Here is a 15,856-nt window from a genome sequence, read left to right on the forward strand (position 1 = left end):
TTCAGTAAAGCCCTTAAAATGTATCACTTATACTGATGCTCTGCTTCAAATGCAACTAACCATGTACATATATTTGCATCAGAAATGCAGCAGGCCTACAAATTATTTGCATAAACAAATGTGCAGTATGCCTAAAACCAATCCACAGCAACCACTTGCAGTCAATAAGTATTTGGATAGTGGTACAGTATAAATTCTGTTCTTTTGCCTCTGTACTCCAGGTCATTGGATTGGAAATTAAGCAATGTATATGAGGTTAAAGTGCAGACTCTCAAGTGCAGGAATTGAGGTGGCCTGTAGCGTAGTGGTTAAGGTAAATGACTGGGACAGGCAAGGTCAGTGGTTCGAATCGAAGTGTAGCCACAATAAGATCCGCACAGTCATTGGGCCCTTGAGCAAGGCCCTTAACCCTGCATTGCTCCAGGGGAGGATTGTCTCCTGCTTAGTCTAATCAACTGTATGTCACTTTGGTTAAGAGCGTCTGCCAAATACCAGTAATGTAATGAATGACATCCCATTTCCCCCCATTTTAAGGGACTATGGCTTCTTAGTTGTTTTTGATTAGTCATGTGTATAGATCCAGTTGGCAAGAGTGGACACGCCCACAAAAACGTCACAATCTCTCCGGGCCCAACTACCGAGGGGGAAAGTTTGGCGGAGTTTCCATAGGAAATGAACAAAGTGCTCAGTTACAAGTCTTTAAATGAGCACAAAATGTAGTCATATATTGAGCTAAAGAAAGCGGCTGTGTGGCTTACCGCACAGAAAACAACCCTTTAAATCCTGCATTTGCACTTTTATATAATTGCCAAGAAGCCCGTGGCTAACAACTAACACCACATTATAGCCTATGAAATTAAATTGTGTACACTGCTTCTGCAACATGATGTTAAATGTGAACCCGAACGATTACGATCAGCTAGGTAGTCTGGTGGTTATGGATCATAAATGCAGCTGACATGGGATTTAATGAGATAGAAAAGACGTCAGGGAGTGAAAGCCTCAGGCGATTGAGTTGGATCATCTGTTCACTCTGTAACTGCATAAGAACAGCACTTGAGTCCTTTGATTTATTTTTTCCAAAATACCTCTGGTCTTTAAATATAATGATTGATTGCCATTTGCTGATATAATTATTTGTCAAGATACTAAAATAGCAATTACCTATGATGGCTCCCTATTCAGAACAACGGCAGATGCTGGTTTGCCTTCCCCCTCGGAAGGCTCCGCATTGACGCATTGCTGACTAGAGCGATTGAATCGCTTCCTTAGTGAAGGTATAATAAAGCTTTCAGTATCCAGTCTTGATTCTAGGCTTTTGATTGCTCTGTTTGATTGTTACTGCCGTTTGTCAACATGAGAACCAGAGTTGAATTAAAATCAAGGAAGCCATTATGAGGCTGAAAACATAGGCCAAACAATAGACTTTATATGGATGTAAATACCCTCAAATTAAAGATCACAGCCTGTAATTTAAGCTCATCATTCATTTCAAATCCAATTTGCTGGAGCACAGAGTCAAAAGAACAGACATTGTACCACTGTCCACACACTTATGTTATATTTCGGTATAGCCTACCATTATTGTAAAGTATCTTGTACATCTTGGGCATACACACTGGCACAAGCACACAGATACATATGTATACGTACACAAGCACTTTCATACAGATGCATAAAGGGACACAAATGTAAGTAAGAGAGACACACAAATATACACACACTAGTGCTCTCGAGATGTGACAGCTGTTTCTGTGTTTTCTGCCACGTGAAAACTTGACTGCAGCAATCACAGAAAATGCTTGATGTATAAAAGATATACAATGCCTTTGCCTGTAATGCTGTGCGGTTAAGGAAGAGGAGATAAGATCGAACTGATAAACCGTGTCCAGATGCCTCACGCTCCTTCCCTGTGTCAGGTTGTAATGTGCAGCAATGCTTTGGGCTTGAACACTTCCAGTTGCCTGAGTAATACCACATTCCCTCTTAAACCCAAACTTGTCCTCATATTTCAGAATCCCTTCCTCAGCACATTTACAGCACATGATACAGAGGATCTATGGACAAAGCATTGTTTCATACTGAACAGAACATGTCATGGTAGGCGATGGCAAATCAAGCTGAAAATCTGTGTGAAACAAAATTGGAGGACTGCTACCAGTCTTGTTGGTTTGTGCTACAATTAACTATCCTTTTTACATACTATTTCACACATTTTTGTTGAAGAAATCCAAATCAAGAACCTGTTGATTTGATTATTTAGCATCCATTTCTACAGCTGGATGTTACTTTGTGGCAAAGCAATTTAGGTTGTGCTTTGTTGGTGGGTAGTAGAAAGGTACAGTAGTTCAGCTTTGAAACTGCTATCACAGGTTGCTATCCATCTGCACTCAGCAAGACTGCTGAGGACCAGATTAAATCCAGCCAGTGGTGGACTGTGTACAAAATTAAAGGAAATAACAATTGCAAGAAAAAGGCAAGTTCCTCTGAACTATAGCTTGCCTCCTAGTTCCCAGCTATGGGCAAGTTCAATCACCAAGACTCTCTGGCCAATAAAACTAGAAGGGAAGGAGGGCACCCATGAAAATGATTACGGTGTTGATCTGCTTTTACAAACATTATTCAGACAATATCCTGCAATGAGATACTGTGGCCACTCATCACCCCGCAGTACTCTGCTCCCATTATAAAAATATCGGACTCAGCAGACTTCAATTCAGCCGATAAAACAGTTGTCTCACAACATATAAGCTGCACAGATCAATCACTGATTCATCTCTGCAACTGCTTCCAGACCCTGCAGCAGAAGCGGCCGCAGCAGCTGGAGTTCATGAGACTGCGGTCTTAAAGAAAGCTGAAATTTGCAGTCAGAAATAGAAGCAGGCCCAGTGCGATGAGGACACAGAGATAACCGAGCCGCACCGCTGGCCAGAGCGGTGGGTGTCGGCTACCCATGAGGCATGTTGTCCAGGGTCTGCCTGTGTCCCTCGGGAGCTATAAACGGTTGTGTCCCTTTGCAGCCCTTTCCGGGCTCTGATCCAAGAGGCGGTTCTGGCCAGTGTTCCCACAATTCACCGGGAAGAGCTTCGCTGTTTAGTAATTGAGACCGTCCATTTCACAAGTTTTACCCCCCAAAAAAGACAAATGACAGTGCTGGAGCTGCCAGGTTACTTAATTACTGTGGCAATAAACAGCCATTTATATCAGTGCAGATTCTCATGGTCAAGTTTGCCTAAGACCAGATAAAATGAGCCAAACTGTGATCTGTAGAAACTGTGACGTAATGATCCCCAACTGAGTTGTAAGGAGAGTGAGGCGCCATGAACGCCGCCACCAAAATGAGAGGCACTATCATGTGCGATTAATTACTGTTGGAATTGAATCCATACTTCGTCTTAGGGTAGCGTGTCTTTTGGTTGGGTGACACACGTCAGGGTTTCTCATGCACATAGTAGATCCACCCAATGTGGCGAATCCTACAGCTTCATTCTCACTATTGCAGAATTACATAATTCATGACATGACATCATTATTTAAAGCATATAGATGATAAACAGATTTCAGTGATTTATTGCTTTGGCTCACAGACATTTGGACTCACTCTGAAAGCTTCCCAGTCCTCCTCTGTGTTCCTCCAGAGGTATAGGGCAGGCAGTCCCGGTGGACCTGGCAATCCCTGCTCGCCTTTACGCCCCTCGCGCCCCTCTGGTCCCATCACTCCCTGTGAATCACATTTCTCCAATGCAGTCCAGCACAGCAAACAGTATTTCCCCATTTGCACAGTGTCTGAACACCTTCTATGAAGACACTTCCGCTTCGGCTATTTCGAGCAGACCATCTGATAATTTTCTACAGCAAGACCTATGCGATGAGCTACAGCCAGAAGGCGAGTACTGCTTTAATATGGTCTTCATCACCATCCGTTTTGGAATGAATGCATAACCTATACTAAGTGTGAGCACACACCACACACACACACCCTCAGATAAAGATTCTCTCACCTTGTTGCCCTTAAAACCAGCATATCCTCTTCTACCAGCACAGCCCTGAGGAGACAGAAGGCAAAAATTATATTCACAAAGCCCATCTTTTTTGCCTGAGCTGTTGATTCAATGCTTCATATAATCTTGATTTGACCTCTATTCATCCTTGTACGTCCTTTCTCAAAGAAATATGCACCTGCTGCGTGGGATTAAGAGAGATGGTGAAAGAAGGAGCAGAATAGGTCAAGACCATGTCCCAACATCAGTAAACAACATGATCATCTACCATAAAGCTGACGGTATGGAGCACAAGCAGTGGACAAAAAGATACTCAGTGAAACAAATTCAATAAAAAGGATGGTTGCCAAAGACTCAAACACATGTAGCTTGAGCATACTCACTGAATTTAGAACAAACTAGGCAAACTCTGACTCATAGCTCATAGATGGAAGAAGTTCAACACCAAGGGCCTGAAGACATTCTCTCTTTATTTCAACACTGTGGTCTACCCAACAGGCTAGAGTCCAATCAGTGTAGTATGAGCTGAAGGCTGGGACCACCGCAGTAGGACTCTCAATGCATCACAGTGTAAGTCTAAAATGCGTTGGTCTGACAAACATGCCACTGTCACCACAAATGTCAGTCTCTTCTGCACTGGGATCTCATAAATGCTACAGCTTCTTAAAGGCCTTCTGGTCTTTAATTTTTATAGAACATGTGTATATTTATCTTCATCTTGGTTTCATTCAACCTCAGGACAAAACATGAAGTTGATACATTTGAAACCCACATTTGTAAGCTCTGGTCCAAAAAAATAATCAAAATAATGAGACTGTCCAAATAACATTTGGGTTTTAGGCATTAAAATAGATAACCAAAATATGTTGTCAAGGATATTTAAAACTATTCCTGTGATAAAAATAATGAATAATTTATAAGGGAATAAAAATATACTAAATTATATATTATATATAATATCAAAATTTTATGTAATTACAGGATTGCAGTAAGAAATGGCCAAGGCCCACAACAGATGTCTGCATGTTTAACAAACACGCTACGAGACTGACTGCAGCAGATCCACTCTACCTGAAAATGTAATGCATACAATCTAGTGATTGACATGGAAATCATAGCAATTTATTGCACAAAGACAGCACAAATTCTTCACATAACACACAGAACAACCCCTATGAATGGCCACTTGTTGGAGACATGACAGAAGAGAATGCACAGGGCAACAATTGTCTAGCTTGCCTGTTTCACCTGAAGTTAAATATAGGCGTCAAAACGTGTTTCTCAGTAAAAGGCAGTGTCAACCATGCTAGTATTATTTATCATTATTTTTTTGCAGAGAGGTCAATTTAATAGTTAATTGCCACTTGGAACACAATTTGTGAGTAAAGGATGTAGATAAAGGTATATCTTTGGAGCCAACTCAGCATTCAATCTAATATACTCAGACAAGTCAGATGACATGCCCTTCCTGGCCGATGACAATCTGAATGAAAAACTCTGATGGTAAACATTCATTTTTCAAAGCTACAAAATGGCGTTAGCTGATCACTAATCACCTACACTGTTAAACTAAATAAAATGACTGAAACAGGTGTCATGTACTAGTTTAGTGGTAGCAGTTAAAGAGCAATATGCAGCTGACATTTTATCAATATACACAGCTGGTGTGCATGTGCATCAGACATCATTCAAATCAAATGCTTTGTCCAAGGTGTACAACAGCATACAGCTCTCCACCTGGGATTTGTAGCCTACCTGAACTAGGACTTTTGAATTTGTATTTTGTATTTCTGAAGTTGTAGACATCTCGGTATGGTAGTTACAAATTTGGCCTATCGACCTTGTGTACTAGTCTCATGTTCATGGCTTTACAATAGATCAGATGTGAATTGTACCTTATCCAACCTGTTCTGTTATTTGTTCTAAGACCTTGATATTTTTTTCTACGTCAAATAACAAATAAGTGACTGTGACAAGTCGTTTTTATGTCTTAAAGAGACGGTTCACGCAGTTTATAGTATTTCATGGGTTGAGAAAATGGTGGCTAATTTGGTAGGTGTAATGGCGGATGCTCTGTGACAAACCTAGCTGCCTCCCATTATCTTTTACTCCATCCTCCTTTACTCCACTTTCCCACTACCACTCCCCCACTCCAGCAGAAGTATGTGGAGCAAAGGAGTGGAGTTAACGAATGGAGAAAGGAACGAACCAGGGGAAGTGAAGAAATTCGGGACAAGCTTTTCGGCTTCGCCATCAACAAAGTCAACGTACTGTGTTAAAGAAATAGCCCTATTGTCATTGTAATTTTTTTTCCGGAGCCCACACAAATGCTCATAGCCAATTACAGATCTTACACATGGTCAGGCCATTTAAAGCTACAAAATTGTAAGTTTCAAGCACAAGTTCCAAAGTAGGATACAGTAGCCTGTGAAGACACAAACTTAACATTGCGGTTCGCCTCGAGACACTAATTAATATATGTAACCAGCAACATTGGACCAAAGTGAAAATCAAAACAAACATAACTATTTACTGTAATCCCAGAATCCCAATGTGTCGGATCTGAATCCCTTGTACTGTAACAGTTTATGTTCTTGGCTATTGTCAGTTACATGTCACATACGCTAATTCAGAAACATTTTTGTAGATTAGTGAAACGCAGCCTAACCTATATGGCGCTTCATATGTGAGTGACATTTTCCATTATTCAGTGTGTTCACACTGTAACATGAGTAACAAATTCATTGGTAATAAATATGTCATTTTGAAATGGTTGGTTGAATAAATTCATCTATGCATGTTTATATAGGCTACTGAAATAATGGTAGCTGCCGAGTCATGCTTGTTTTATGTGCACGGACTAGAGGGGGGTAGTAGTGAAATTAAGGAGTATGCACTTTCCGGCTAATGCGATGCACTTAATTGAAATGGTGGGCATAGTTAACCCCTTCAGTCTCGAGTTGGGTTGGTGTGGGTTTTTTCATCCATTCCTTTTTTTCACTGTGCAATTTTCAATCACTAACAGGTAACAGGATACACCTTTTGAAAGTGTTAAAACTCACAGTTCCAACTGTGCAACCTATTTTAAGATGCCAGTGCTTTAGCAAAAACAGTCTCTTATTTTATACGGTGAAACTGTGAAAGGGGATAAAAATGGAAAGACAACAGGTCTTTCCCAAAAGTGGAACATTAGTTGTTAGTTGGCAGGCAAAAAGGCAGCAATGACTCACTCTCTTTCCTGGGCGTCCCATTGCTCCAGGCGGACCTTTTTTCAGGCGGTACAGCCTGCCGTCAAGCCCTGGGATCACGTCTCCTTCCTGGGCCACACTGTTACTCGCATGGCTGCCTCTGGCTGCTTTCACATCTTTGGACCAACCTTGACCATGTTCTGTGTGCACAGCACTGGTGCTCAGCCCCTGTTGAACATCCCGGTGGGACACTGAGGTGGTGGAGGACTCTATGGAAGGCAGCAGGCCCTGTTCAGCCAGTAAGGCGAGGTCATGGGGGTCATGGGGCATCTCTGCTGGGATTTTTCCACCTGAGAAGCCAATGGAGGATTTCTTCAGAGTAAGGGAAGAGGCGGAGTCCAAGTCAATGATGTTGTCAGAGGGCTTTCCAGGAAAATTGCGTTGGGCTGTATGCAGGCTCCCATCCGCTCTTTTCTCTGTGGTGAAGTTTTCATCCAGGGCCTTGGTCCCAGAGTTAGGCTTGTCGTCATGGATCCCAGCCGGCCGGGTGTGGATGGCGGGTAGGCTGCCATAGTGGCCGATTCGGAGAACTGGGATGGCTTCCTCTACCACGATCATGTCCTCCTGCCCAAGGTGGCCCACACCAGGAAAGGAGTCCTGAAGAAAATAAAACATCTGTTTCACTCCAGAGAAGTACGTAATCACAGCTCTATACGTTCGGATAAGGAACACAGTGTTCCAAAACATTCATCAGTACATCAGCAACTACACAATGTGCCTAAATCAGTCATGGACCAAGGCAAGTGCCTGCACTGCAGTCCTGCTGGGAGGGCTATGAACGTTTACAATGGGTCAAGTGCACCAAGGGTCAGTCACAGAGCTCTGCTGAAGAGAAACGCAAGTCTCTTTGTTCATCTCCACCGCGATTTTTAAAAAACTATTTCAATTAATTCAAACTGTATGTTTAACATTGCTATGATAAGACTGGGACACAGGGAAAGAGCACAGTATAAAAAACTAGCCATGTGTTTATCTATTTCTGTTCAAAATAAATAGATCTGAAATCTACTCCTCTCTGAGGTGACTGAAATGGGGCTGGCACTCGGAAGCTAGCCAACACACACAGTCGCCAACTTTTTAAATGGTGCCAGATGATGCCGTCGTCTGAAACAGCAAGACTATCTACACACCCGGTATAATCGAGCATGGGCTGGGATGGGGTATTTGCCTGTGACTTTGTTTTTGACTTAAAGGTGCTAATGTACCGTAACTACACAATTGGTACCATGCATGCCCAATGGAGTGTTATTTGATAACCTATCACCAATTATATTTAGCATGACAACAAGGAAGTGTGGTAAATGTATTTTAGCCAGCCTCAAATAAAGGTTTCCTGGAAATTTTACATGCATCTCACAATGTATGCATTAAAAATTGGGAATTGAATAAATCTGACTGAAGTAATTATGACCCACTCCACATCAAACCTCCCAGCAGGAAAATGGAAACTACACCAAAACAGCCACCACCCGATTCGAAAAAATGTTTTTTATTTGCCCACAATTTCAGTGTTTGGGAAAGCCCAAAATAAACTTTTCAATGCCGGTTGATGCTTCAAGTGAAAGCTGTCCTGTTGTGTTAAGGAACATATAAAATTTTTCTTGACCAGACGATTGAACTTCTGGAGAAAACTGCTTCATTATACTGAGACGAATGTGTAAACTAAGCCCTGTCACACCAGCTCAGATATAATTAAGCGTGGTGTCAAAAGCGCTGGTATGGGCCCTCTGGGTGGAATATGCAGCACAAAGCTGGCCGGCCGGACCGCGGGTGATGGTGAGGACAGGGCTGTAAATCACAGTGGAGGGGCAGGTAACACAAGTTGGCCCAGTCTCTCAATGGGAGAGAAGCTGAAGTAATGCAGTTAATCAGTTCCATTTAGTTTATTTTAATTATTTTTTTGGACATTTCTTTCCAAGACATAAGTGTATGAAATAATGTACAGAACAGGAGGCTATTGTTTCATTTCTGCTGTGACTCCGATATTGTAAATGGCAATATATTGTCTATTGGTCAGTGGAGAGTGAAACCTCCTTTTCACATGAGTAACATAACACTGGATTCATGTTCTATTATGGACAGTCACAGAGCCAGTAAATGCTTGATCCTCTCACTGCCAACACAAACATAATATTATGTTATTAGGTTCACAGTCTGCTCTATGACCGTGAGTCATAATGCACATAATCATAACATCTATATTTTTGGCTCTGGGGAAAACAGAGGGTGGATTGTCAAAATAGCAGATGGCAATTTTCTGAGTTTATGAGTGTTGGACAGTCCCTTTGAGGAGAGCATTTCCCATGTCTACACATGAACCAGTGATGATTCCACAAGCCAAGACCTCGTGAAAACCAGAGATGAACCTCGGACTGAATGACCCACGTTACAGATACTAAACAACGACTGAATGACACACACTTGGTATCATAAACGAAAGTAAATACAACTAATTTGCGTTTATAAAACCATACTGATATTAATGCAGTCTAATGTAGTGCTGGTCATTGTAACAAAGATAATTATCGAATGCTACCGTGTGGTGCATTGTCTTTTAAACTTTTTCTCTTTAATAACACTGGGCCAATAAAAATGGAGAAAAAAGGCTGCATATAATAAACAAAATTGATAATGATCTATATTATCTGCATTTCAATACATTCACTCTCATGTTTCAATGTTTTTTAAAATTTAGTAATCTCATTTTTTCTGAAAACCACTGGTACCAAAATTATTGGCACCCGTAACAATTATTGAAAATAAAACCAAACAAACTGAAATTGGCAATACAACTGTCAATTCAGATTCAGGTCAGGTAAAGGGTAGAAAAAGATACATACATGGTTAAACATACCACTTAGCACTGTAAGTGCAATAATACAAGTATGGGAAGTGCATTTTTTCCCCCACGGACAGTAAGGAAGATGGTGAGGGAGGCCATGAGTCACCGAAAGATTGCAGTTTAATAATTGCAGAGATTGCTTGTGTCTTGGGGTCACCTAGTCTAAAAAAAAAATACAATAGTACCTCCAGACCAACTCTTTGGAAGGGAGGCATGAAGACAGCCCTTACTGAGCACAATAAACAAAACCAAGCATCTTGAGTTTGCCAAGCCTCGTTGGAATTATGACTGGAAGAGAGTGCTATGGTGAGATGAGACATCAAATTTAATGCTTTGGCCTTACATACCATTGACATGTTTGGCGGCAAAATGGAATGCATACAAGGAGGAGCAACTCACACCTAATGGCAGTGGGTCATTGAGTTTTTGGAGATATTTTGCTGCCATTGGTCCAGGGGCACTATTTAAGATCAATGGCAAAATTAATTCAACAAATTACAAGGACATATAGGCAGAAAATCTGGTTGTCTCAGCTAGGAAACTGAGTCTTGGTCATATGTAGATTGTCCAGCAGGACAGTATACATGAAAATCCACACACAAAAAACAACCATGTTCTGCAATGGCCATCTCAGCCTCTTAAATCCCATGAAAGACCTGTGGTCTGAACTCAAGAGGGGAATATTCCAAGGATTGTGCATGGAGGAATCCCACCAAATGTGTTCTCTAACCTTATCACAAATATAGGAAAAGGGGAATTTTCACAAAGTATTGGGTCATTTTGGAACCTGTTTCTTGGGGAAATAAATGGTTTATTTGAAAATGTTAAGAGACTTTGGTTGATTCCATTAAATCAAAATAATAATGAATCAGCATGCTACTTTATGCATGTTTTGTTTTAAACAAATAATGCAGACAAAGAAATCAATTGAAGGCATGGCAAAAAAGGACACTCATTCACTTAGATTTAAAAGCGGCCAAGCTTGGCCAGATGTAATATCTTCTGGGAGTTGTGAGTAACATAATAGTTAAATGCTGCTTCAGCCTGTTTGGTTCTAACTCTAGGTACTCTAGGTAAGAAGCAGGTTGACCAGGCTTAGCCTGGAGAGGTTGAGGACCAGGTGAACAGCAGCACTCCAGGTGAGCTTCATAGGCCTGATGGTAGAGGCAGGGAGACTTAGCAAGGAGGGAATTACAGCAGTACAGATAGGAGATGACCAGTGTCTGGACTAAAGCCTTGGTTGTGTAGGTGGTGAAGAACGGTAAATTTCTCTGCATTTTGCAGGAAGAATCTGCACTCCTCACAATCAGCCATGAGGGGGCAGGACTGGGCTGGGAAGTATAAAATCTCAGTTTTTTCCCAGTTGAGCTGGATGGTTTGCCATTAAGCTTAAAATTTCATGAGGGCAAGCTCAGGTGCATGCTGTGACCTGTGTGGGGGTTGGGGAACTGATCATTCTCAGAAAGGCTGAGTGGGAAAATTAGGAGGGTTGGGTCAGGAGAGGATTAACTGACTAGACTGGAGGACTGGATGCCATCTTGGAGTTGTGGATGTTGGCAGCCCTCCTATTGAAGAAGGTGGTAATTAGTCATTAGCAGTGAGTGCTGACAACTGAGGAGGAAGTAGTTCACACTTTTGAAGGACAGATGATGGATTCTTAATTCTAGCCTGGTAAATGTTAGCCTCAGCAGCAGTGACAGAGGGTGAGAATGCAGAGAGGATGGAGTACCAGCTGGAAAGGTCAACAAGGCCTCTGTAGAAACCTAATCCCTCTGGCAAAGCAGAGACATCAACACGTCCAAAACCAAAACTGACAAACTAGAGTTAGTCCCTTAAATCAGAATCACGAAATATTATTGTGTAGCGTGCAAAAGAAAATGTAAATTGCAACCATTCCACCTGTTCCATCACAAATTAAGACATGAAGACAGCCAGGTCAAGACAACCTAATTTAATATACAATAAAGCATCTTGCTTGCTTTTTCTGTTAAGTTACATTGACAGTGACTTTCTGGATGGAAGACACCCTAAATTATTCTGGTCAACAAAATGAGAGGTGGTTAAGTACACTATCAGAATGTGGCTTGGCACCGCAAGCTAACATATGGCTTTATTGAATACATGAAGGTTCACTGTATTATGAAATGCAACATGAAGCAATTTTATTATATTAAAGTGGCAACCATGCATCATCAAACATGATGACACTCCTGCAGCAGTAGTCCGATTTATTAGAAATTCCAAAGTAAAAGTGTGTAGTGAAGTTAGAGGGATAATTCATTTTCTGGAGTTTTAAAACACCATAACAAACATATTTTATAGTTCAATATTGTGTTAGTACTTTCCTCGAGTACGGAGGTGCAATAGGAAGCATAGCATGTGCTATAGGAAACTCTTCCAACCCATGTACACCATATAGCATATAGAGTTCAGTCTTGTGGGTAAGTACAATTTCTGGTGGCAAAAAATCACTGTGCAAGCTGCTTTGGAGTTCCTTGATGTGTATATTCATGCTATAAATGATTAACTTTCAAATACCCTGATATTAGCCTACCCCCTTCAAGGTAACCAGTCAGTGATGACAGTAATTCGGACATATACTTCACAAATATAAAATATCACTGAATATAGTATGATGCAATATAATATGATACAACATAGTACAAATTATGGTATAATGACAGCTACAATACAAGCAGCAATTCTAAAAATATGAATCTATCTACTATCCACTACCTATCCATAAGTCAATATGAGACCAGCAAACTGAAACCCACCCCCCCACCCCCCACACACACCCCCATGAGTTGGATGTCACCCTACCTTCCATCTGCCTGTCCTTTGACTTTCCACACATGGACCCAGCGCATTCACTAATAGAAAGGTGAACACCCACATAGAGCCGTGCATGGCTGAAGCGTACATGCACTACCGTTCCTTGCTTAGTGACAATAGTCCACACACAGAGAATCTGCTCACCCTCACTGTATCGCATTGAGCAGGCACACAGACTCGCCCACTCCTGTGGCCCAGCCCACTTTCCTCACACCCAGGCCAGTGCTACTGTACTTACAACTCCTGGTACCCCCTCCACTTCAGGTCCGGGCAGTCAGCTTCTGACTCAGAATGTGTATGTGTACAAATACCAAAGAAACATCAATCCGACATCTACACATCATAGAAGCATTGAGGTCAGAAAGCTTTCTTGTATCATCAGCGTTCAACGTTCCTCCTGCCACTGCCAATTCTGAATAACTGTGGACAGATGAAACATCACTGCATGCAAAGAAAAAGTGTAAAACTGCTCGCCACCCAGTAAAAGTGCTCTCCCACCTCTGGATCTTTAGCATGACTGAAGCACCTGATATAAAGACAAGCAGTGGCATATTTCATTCAGCCTGAGTTGATCTGGGCTTAGGATAAATGGGCTAAAGGGGGCTGCAAATGCCCCAGTATATTGTGGATGGAACAAACACCAAGCCTAAAATAGAGTTACAGAAAGGAACTGCCACCGCAGCCTCAAATGAAGTGACACAAAGTAACCGCACAGATTTACCCGCAAAGGATTTATGAATCCTAAAACGGCTCAGATGGGCATATGAGGCAATCGAAAGGGCTCAAAGTTTTCAAACAGGTTCTGAATGGAAATAATCTGATCTGCATGAAAATGAAACACCAGGGATACCTTTGAAAAGTCAAAGGTTTTCTCCGGTTTTCAATTAACAGGAGGGAGATAAAAGAAACCTTTCCAAATAAACTCCCAACGTTACTCTCAGTCATTCACACTGACTAATCGTTTCCAGAGCCCTTGTTCTCTTGTTCTAATAGCACTGCAGCTTTTGATACCCCTGACAGATCGAGCGTGGTTTCCATGTAAAACTAACATTCCCTCCTTTCGGTTCTGTGAAAGTGAGCTTATTGAAGGATGGAAGGCGGACACAGAAAGCTATGTTTTCACTGCCCTCTCCAATTGCACAACTCACAAGCCACCCCTCTTCGCATATTCCGGTGTCTCGGACGATTCAGCTCAAACCGGTTGCAGTCAATTACAGCCCTGGAGTGGATGATTATACTGTAAGTTCAAGTGCTCAGGGACCAAAAGCATTGATCTTAGCAGAGGACTTGCAGGGGGAAAGGGACAGGAACAGGGAACTCCTACACATCTCTCGTCTGTAACCCCCCCCCAATCGTGATACGCTTTCTGTCTGTAACCTTTGCATGCCCCCCAAAAGACTCCAGTGTGTACCCTCCACATGCCTCCTACCCATAACCCCGCAGGACTCCTGCCTGTAACCCCCACACATGTCGCCCTCTACATATGTGTGCTTTCCGCCACATATGTAACCCTGACACGCCTCCCCCAAATCTGTAATACATATTATGTTTAAAATGGAGTGGGAGGTCACCGCTGCCCCACCTGCTTCTACTTAGGAGAAGAAACTCGTCTTTCAGTTCCTCCGACAACATCGGCAGAGGATGTACAGTAAGACTGTGCAACAAGAGATTGTGATCTAATCCTGGATGGGGAGAGATTGCAATCTTATACTGTGAGGGGACGAGAGACAGATCTAATATTGCTTGGGAATAAGTTTTGATCAAACAACGCGCTAGGGAGATATCTGATCTCATACTGTGCCAGGCAGAGTTCGGGTTGAAAGCCTCCTGTGGAGTGGATCACATTGAGGAGGAGGGAGGAGGGGAGCAGGGACGGAGCCCTGCCCAACTGCGGTCTGTTCAGAGGCTGGGTCAGCCTTATGCAAAACCTCACTGGATTGCACTCAGACTGGAGACTGTGGCTTTGATAGATCCACAGAAAGATCCACCCATTCAAGAGGATAGTTTCACTGGACAGGGCTTCTGGGATATGTCAAAAACCTCTGCAACTGTTCACTATAAATTCTTCATCTGCTCAGTCAATCTTGCAGAGTGTATACACTGTGTCATGCTACAAAGATCTCTGAAATCTTGCCAGCCTATACGGCTTGTTCACACAGAGCAGCCATCAGACCAGATTATATGTTGTATGAGTCCCTTAAATGCAATTTGGTAAAAGTGAAATTCTTAAAACAGCCGTTGACATAGCGCATCAATTTGAAAAATTGGGAAACTTGTTAGAGGAGAAATTCAGCGTGGTATAAGCTAGCAGCACATTCTCTGCAATAGATACATTTTTATGATGAGATTGATGTGCACTTCTGCTTTTTTTTTCCGCAAGTCATACAGAAAATAACCGACCTTATCTCTGAATAGAGGAATAAATTACTCCGTAGAGGTTATAATAAAATATACTTTATTTCATACCAAGTAATTTGTTGGAGAGCAACACATATCAAAGAAAAAAACACTGTTAAGGCAGTCCAAATACATCCACTAAAAGCCCATAACGAGTCACCAGCCATAATAGATTAGTTAGCCAATATGCTGTAGGGAGCCGTTGAGGTAGAATAATTTAGCCATCACATTAAATATTACTTGACGTTAGAAGGGCACGAGACGTGAATAGTGATTTGTTTTTTAAACGTGCATGATTGGTCTGAAAAAAAAAACATCACTGTATGCTGCAATGTTTTGTCTTATGGTCAACTTAGCTAGGATATAGAGTAAATATGAATTGTGCAACCAAACATAGACACAACTTAAGTTTTAAACTAACGGATTCCAATGTGAGATTTAGCGTGGACTTTACACCATAACTGATCAAACCTACGTTATACTGGTGCAACAGGCTGCTGGTGGTTCCAAACTTCTTCCATTTCACAATTATT

The 15,856-nt window shown here is 41.8% G+C and overlaps 1 protein-coding gene across 1 annotated transcript in view; it reads right to left on the reverse strand.

Annotated features, from left to right (window-relative positions):
- LOC133139954 (collagen alpha-1(V) chain-like) overlaps positions 1 to 15,856 on the reverse strand; it is a 40,896-nt gene that overhangs the window by 12,321 nt on the left and 12,719 nt on the right. The window contains exons 7-9 of the mRNA XM_061259444.1: positions 7,232 to 7,846; positions 4,002 to 4,046; positions 3,602 to 3,721 (exon numbers count right to left, since the gene is read on the reverse strand). Coding sequence (XP_061115428.1) covers positions 3,602 to 3,721; positions 4,002 to 4,046; positions 7,232 to 7,846 — 780 coding nt within the window. The remainder of the gene's footprint in view (positions 1 to 3,601; positions 3,722 to 4,001; positions 4,047 to 7,231; positions 7,847 to 15,856) is intronic.

This window comes from Conger conger, chromosome 11 (assembly GCF_963514075.1).
Source record: "Conger conger chromosome 11, fConCon1.1, whole genome shotgun sequence".
NCBI lineage: Eukaryota > Metazoa > Chordata > Actinopteri > Anguilliformes > Congridae > Conger > Conger conger.